At 47.3% G+C, this 6,676-nt stretch overlaps 1 protein-coding gene across 1 annotated transcript in view; it reads right to left on the bottom strand.

The window, feature by feature from the left end:
• Positions 1–492: 492 nt before the first annotated feature.
• The window catches only part of ZSWIM8 (zinc finger SWIM-type containing 8), a 63,321-nt gene continuing 57,137 nt past the window's right edge, over positions 493–6,676 (bottom strand). The window contains exons 23-26 of the mRNA XM_082486361.1: positions 6,011–6,184; positions 4,515–4,634; positions 3,368–3,546; positions 493–2,095 (exon numbers count right to left, since the gene is read on the bottom strand). Of these exons, the coding sequence (XP_082342487.1) occupies positions 1,892–2,095; positions 3,368–3,546; positions 4,515–4,634; positions 6,011–6,184 (677 nt within the window). The 3' untranslated portion in view covers positions 493–1,891. The remainder of the gene's footprint in view (positions 2,096–3,367; positions 3,547–4,514; positions 4,635–6,010; positions 6,185–6,676) is intronic.

Below are 6,676 nucleotides of genomic sequence, written 5' to 3'. Positions count from 1 at the left end.
TCCCAGAGATCAGGCTGTGCTCTCCAGTCAAATCCAGGAGTTTTGCCGAGTAACAGGCAGCTCATAATCAACATGGAGTTTAGCTTAAAAACCACAGAACTTAACACACTCTTACAAGCATCAGAATTTATAATTAGCATGTAACTAGACACCTTATAGAGCAATACAAGGGTCTGTAAAGAGATCCTTAAATAGTTACGGCTGCACAATTGGAAGTAGAGGAACCTCAATCACGCTCTCTGGCCTGTGCAGCACACAAAGTCAAACCAAAGAACCCTATTTATCTGTTTTGCCCTATGCCTACGAGTTTGTTTTTTCAGAGGATCATTGAAAATAACATAGGCACACATTTCTAGCTTGCAGAAACTAAAAGTAGCCCATCGTCATTGGCTAAACCCAAGTAAGAAGCGAAATACACTGAGAAACTGGATTATTAACATCCATAATCACCTGGCTTCCAATTTTAAAAGCACTGAAATTTATGTGCTTGTATGCTTACAAATGTCGACAGCCTTTTAAATTTCCTTGGCGTAAAAATAAAAGCTTCCTAAAATTAATTTTCTGCAATGCTGTCCCTGTGCAATATCTTGCATAGTCCACCAAACACCTCTCTATAAACACATGGGAGCAGACCACTAGCCTTCTTTCTCAATTACACCAAGGGCGAGGAGCTACTGTTTTGCACAATACCTTAGAAATACAAAGCTCTGCATTACCACACGGTATCACTGATGTCGAGACCAGAAAAGGAACCTGGTGGCTGCAGAAGTGTAGGCAGAACATCCCAGGCTTACCACCATCTCCCCCGACAGCCATCAACGACGCAGTCCGCACATACCTCAGCCTCTGCAGAGGCATGTCATTCTCAGAGTAGTACCAAGCAAGAAACCTTTGTCTCACAGCTTTGTAAAAGCTCTGGCCACCTGCCTTGTGCTGGACTCCTCGGACCTCCCCAAGGCAGGACAGCTATCCACCAGGGCTCACAGGAGCTCCCACTGACACACAACTGGCCAGCTCCATCAGACTGTCAACATCATAGCAGAGAGAAGAGAGAGTCAGTCTAAGAAAACGAGTGTTTAATCAGGAAACGAGAAGAGACAAGGGATAAGAAACTGATTACAGGAGAGTATTACCCCAGCCAAAAGAAACACGATTGTACAACTTGGAACGACCAGGATCAAAACAGCCTATGAGCCAGCAGTGCCCAGTGAGGGACGCTCCTGAGAAAGAGCCCAAGCACTTTTGGCAGTCTCCAGGCAGCTCAGCACAGTCATGGACTTTGACTGCCCAAGCTCCAGCTTCTGTCCTCAGCAGCTGCTGCAGAAAGCCGCAGAGGTGGCCCTGGCCCTGCTACTCCAGTCTCAGCTCCTCTCAGCAGGAGATGCTGAAAGGCATGGAGGGAGCACTGGCTGTGCACAGCAGTACCAACCTCTCCCAACAGGAGATGGTGTGTGGAGTAAGAGAAGCCCATACAAAAAAAAAAAAAAAAAAAAAGTTTACATATTTATAAATGCCAAAATAAATATTTAAGACAGAATCCCCACCCCTCTAACACGTGCGTAATCAGACTGCAAATTGCTCGCAGGACAGCCTCCAGGGGCTCAGGGAAAAAAGCGGTGACTACACCACAGGGCAGCCAGCTCAACTTCCTTCTCGTTTCCCGATGCTTCTGAAGCCCGCAGCCCACTGGGAAGGAGGAGGAAGAGCGAGCAAAGCAGAGCGCCAACACGCAACAGTGCTGGAGAGGAATGTCATGTTATAAATACATCAGATCAGTGGTTTCCAACAAGTTAAAACTAAAATAAAAAAGACACCAGAAGGAAGGATGGTGTAAATGGAACTACAACTATGTGGGGCAAAGGGTTGCGTGTCCGTGGAGCTTCCCTTGCTGTCACGGCGAGAAGGTGGTCATTTCCAGAGAGACCCTTTGCCACAGCTCCTTTGTCTGCTTGCTGCGCTTTAGGTTCTGGAGCACATCATTAAACTGCATCATGCCCATGGGAGTCAGGCAGAAGGCGCTTCTGGCGCTGCGGATGGCATTCACAAAGTCATCGTAGTCAGCTGGAGTGAGATGGATCAGCCGATGATGGATGTACTGGATGGGAACAGGGAAAGAGCTTTAAGGTATTTGTATAAGGTGTATGCTCAGCACCCTCATGCTGGTGACACTTAGAGGAGGACTCAAGACCTCCCAGAGCAATACATCACATGATCCTGTTACCCCACAAGAGGTCCCAACACTCAGAGGCTCTGAGAGGAGAGCTAGCTCAAAAGACAGCAATGCTATATCTTACATCCTAACACAGCCAAGGCGCTCCCCTCAGAGCACCAAAATGCACCACACAGCATCAGCAGATGTTCTCTCCTTCGTGAGCACCAAATTAGGCCACAGTACAGTGCAAAAGGGCCAGCTAACGGTCTACACCACCACCCAACAGCATCTAACCCTCACACCACTCGTTCTGCAGGTTACACATGCGGACCCAGCATGTTCACTGGACGTTTCCTTTGCTAAGGGGTATGAAAGGAGTAAGGCTTACTACAAAATATCTCTAGGCTTAACACTGTCACTTCTAACAGCTTCTCAACTAAGGTCCCCAAACTGTAGGTCCAGCTTTTGAGAAATCTGTTTCCCTAATGTAGTTCAGAAAGAGTTCAAGTGAAGAAGCTGTTGTTTCTCCAAAACATCATCTAGGTGATAGGACAGCTAATCCAACCTGGGCAGTACATCTACAGAATCACCCTTCTGGTCATTTATTCAAGAGAAGTAGGTACATGTGGGGTGTTCTGTTTACACTGTTTTAAGGAACAGACAGCTCTGGTATTCCAGCTGGCTCACTGAAACACATTTGTCCTGGTTTCAATAAATCCCGAGATATCTCATCCATACTGGTAGCTGACCAAGCCACTTCCACTATTAGTGCCAGCACTGGTACACCAGCCAGCCATGCCAGGGCTTTGTGACAAGGGGAAGACAGGCTACAAACAAGGAAAGAAAAAAAAGACAGGAAGAGAAGCGGACAGGGGGCCTGAAAACATAGCAAAGAAAAAGTACAGAAATTAAAAGGCACAGGTAGCATTTGGAGAGAGGAAGCGGACGGGGAATACCGAACCACTCCATCCTTCGTGGTGAGCACAGGAGGTGAGAAGCCTTGGAAGAAGCAGTACAATGATGCAACCTCCGCACAGGCGAGCAACGCCTACTCTAGTCCCTTCTGAGGGGGTGCGATGCATCAGGCAATGGACCAGTTCAGCGACCAGTACCCAGGGTCCCTTCCCCTCCGCGCACACACACACACAGGCAGTACCTGCAAGGCAGGCGATGGCCTGGCAGCTTTGACAGGCAGGAAGACAGATCACACGTTACCTGCATGTAGGCCTGCTGGCACCTCTGCACCAGCTGGTGGAAGGCTGGGGTGCGCAGGTGGTTGTGAACGTGGGCAGGGTTGAGCCTCTGTAGAGCTTCCATGATAATCTCCTGGAGCACAAAAGGGCTCAGGACCCCCTTGGCTGCACCAACGCAAAACTGATGCACGTAGTTTACACCTGCACAGGAAGGAGAAGTCAGAACAACAGTGTTAAGGTAAGAGAAACACAAGAAATTAGGTACTTCCCAGCAACAACCTGGATTTGGAGCACCTTCTTCTCAGTGTAATGTATCCTCCAGCAGGCTTGGGGGAGACACTAGCAAATTCATGAGGACAAGAGATCATTCTGATATATCCACCAGGTCTAAGTAGAGACCAGGTACCACCTCAGTCACCGATATTCCCAGTTCACCCGTCTCTAAAGGGGATATGAAAGAAAACTGATGTGCAAGGTAACTACAGAGGCAAGGATACGCTGCATCTCCTCCCATTGCTTCTTGCCTCCCCATCTAGGAAGCACCTAGATGCTCCAGCGCTCAGGCCTTAGGGAGGCTGGAGAGACAGTCAAGATTCCCCACCGCTGCCTACAGTGGAGCTCCTCCAGCAGCAGCAGGAGAAGCCACGCCACTAGACAGGCTGTTTGTAGAGGTTGTTTCTTTTTTTATTTTTTAAGTTCTTACTGCTGATGAAAGAATTAAAAAAATGAACTGACAAAAAAGATCCAAGAGCAAAGTGGAAGTAAAAACAAAACCAAAAAACCCCAAACAATTGGTGGTTTGAGCACCTATTGCTATAAAAGGTCTTCACAGAAGGTATAAATATAAGAAAGAGGAACACCTACAAGATAGCGGAAAGGGAAAAGAAAAAGTTGTTGTTATAGAATGGAAGAGATGCAAGTTCTGAGCCCTGTCCAACCCCATGCACTTCATCCAGTGCCTCAAAATTCAACAGCATGCCTATAGAACCCAGAAATGGGACAACTGCCTGGATGAAAGAGCCGCAGGGATCTTCTGAAACATTCTCAGAAATGGGATCAGATATCAGGCTCACCCAATCTTTGAAGTTTCACTCTTTGGAGAGCTTTTTCCCACCATGGTCCAAATCCCAGCAAGTGGATTTCTGCTGAAGTACTGCTCTGAGCCTTACCTAACTTTGCAGCTAACCCAAGGAGCCATTTTACATCCTCCGTGTAGGGTGGGCTGCGGGAGAAGTTGTTGGGATGGTCGTTGTGAGCTCTTCGGCCAAGCATCTCCAGAGCCAGCATCCCTGTGAGAAAGGGGCAGCCAGAGTCAAGCAGCACTTCTGCCCAATAAGACTTAGTCTAGCACTTCACTCACTGCAACACAACCTGATTGGCCTGCCCTTCATCAGCAGAAAATTCCCTAGCTGCAAAGAGTCCAGAGAGAAACAAAAGGTCCATCTAGAAGCCTGTCACCACAGGAAGTATCTGCAAGAACATCTGGATCTGCTGCTCCAGGTTGGGAAATCAGCATAGCCATCACACCTCACTAGAGCTGCAAAGAGACACTCCACTAGCACCTGCAGTAGGGTCAAGCAGATAGCCTCCAAGGCTGCACTACAAGAGGTGTCCTGAAAGCAATGCATTTGCTCCAAATTTTGCAGCAGAGAAGCTACCCACATCAACCTACTCAGCTGCAAGACAACAGGCCAACACTGAGCTGCAGTATTGCCAATCTGCAAACATTTCACTTATTTCGCTACAGTTCTTCATGCAAATCTTTCCATTTAAGAAGTTTTAAAATACCAACAGGTGCTATGTCTTGATCTTCCAGACCCTCTTCCCCCACCCCCTTCTCTGTTACTCAGGCTACTAAATTGCTTTCATGGCTTACCACTACGATGTTTCCAATGACATCTGCACCCCTTTCTGGCTAGCAAATTTTTTTTTTGTTGAAAGCTAGAGAAGAAAGTAACACAAGCAGCCTTCAGATAGCTTTCCTTCCATTTTCTTGCTGTTTCTCTTCGTTTGCTACCCTGGGCTGGCTTTACTTATCTTAGAGGCTCCCTTCTCCCTCCCCAAGTATCCACTTGGTTGGACCATGACTATATACAAGTAGCTTAACTGTGACCTAAGCTTAATCACAAACCCCAAGACTGATATCCTTGTACCAATGGCAGCTCAGGCAGAGACTCTATTTCTTCATAACCAGACTGGGAAGTTCTCTCCATGTCAATCTTCAACAACCTAGCTGGAGAAACAAAGGGTACATCCCTCTGTGCCTCTGAAGACTCAACTAGTTAAGTAAACTAGAGGTGTGTCTGCACCACCCGTTAGCAGCAGGAGTTGAACTCCATTTTTTCACAGTCACAACTTAGACAACCACATCCTCAGAGCCCTATCCAGACTTCTTCGCATCTATCAGCTGAAAGGCAAGACTCTTCCCAGCTCTAACCCATTTGGCTTTCTCTTCTACTCTGATGGCTCTCAGCAGCAACAGTTCAATCTTCTATTGCTTTGTCTCCATTTTTAGCCTCCACATATAATCATGAACCGGCTTTCCCCATGTAGCTAACATGCCATCACCCCCAACAGGTGCAGTTGCAAATTGCCAAATGATAGTGAAAACCCTGCCCTGAATCCCTCTCAAGGGGGCCACAGAAACCCACTTGGCCATCCTTACCAACTCGGTATGCGGAGTGGAGGTAGTGCAGACCCTGGGGGCTCACAGGCTGACTGTGCTGCTCATCCTCGGCAGGAAAACCCCCTGTAACAAGGGAGTTGGGCTGTGAGGACAGAGTTGTCAAGGAAGCCCCCTGAATCGCTGGGAACGTTGATCCTGCATGGACACTTCCTACTGAAGAGAGCAAAACAGCAGCATTAGGACCCACCACCAGCCTAAAATAAGGTTTACTTGGGCCATCATCTCCCTCACCTGACCGCCCCCTGCCAGCGTAGTGTTCTGTTCCCTTAAACAGAACAATAACAGCAACCAAAAACCACAGACTTACAACTGAAATACAGTGGGCTAGGAATATCTCTATTTTGTTTGCAAGCAGGGCCTGAAGGGGGTCAGTTAGATGGTTGTCCATCTCTTTTGCATGAACATGCACATCATCCATGTTTTACATGTATATACATGTGTTGACTAAAAGGTCTTTGCTATTATTAAATGACATGCCTGGTTCTGATTTCTTGTCCAAGGAAACATGCATGTGCATGTCTACACCTGATGAGAAACAGCTGAGAAAAATCATTGACCAGGAACAGTATTAAGTCACTCAAAGATCAAGTCCACCATTGTGAGGTTCCTCTGCTTCTGCTGTAAGACAGCTATGACATCCAGCTC

Source organism: Vanellus vanellus (genome assembly GCF_965231255.1).
Source record: "Vanellus vanellus genome assembly, chromosome: 7".
NCBI lineage: Eukaryota > Metazoa > Chordata > Aves > Charadriiformes > Charadriidae > Vanellus > Vanellus vanellus.
This window is presented reverse-complemented; position numbering and strand designations above follow the sequence as displayed.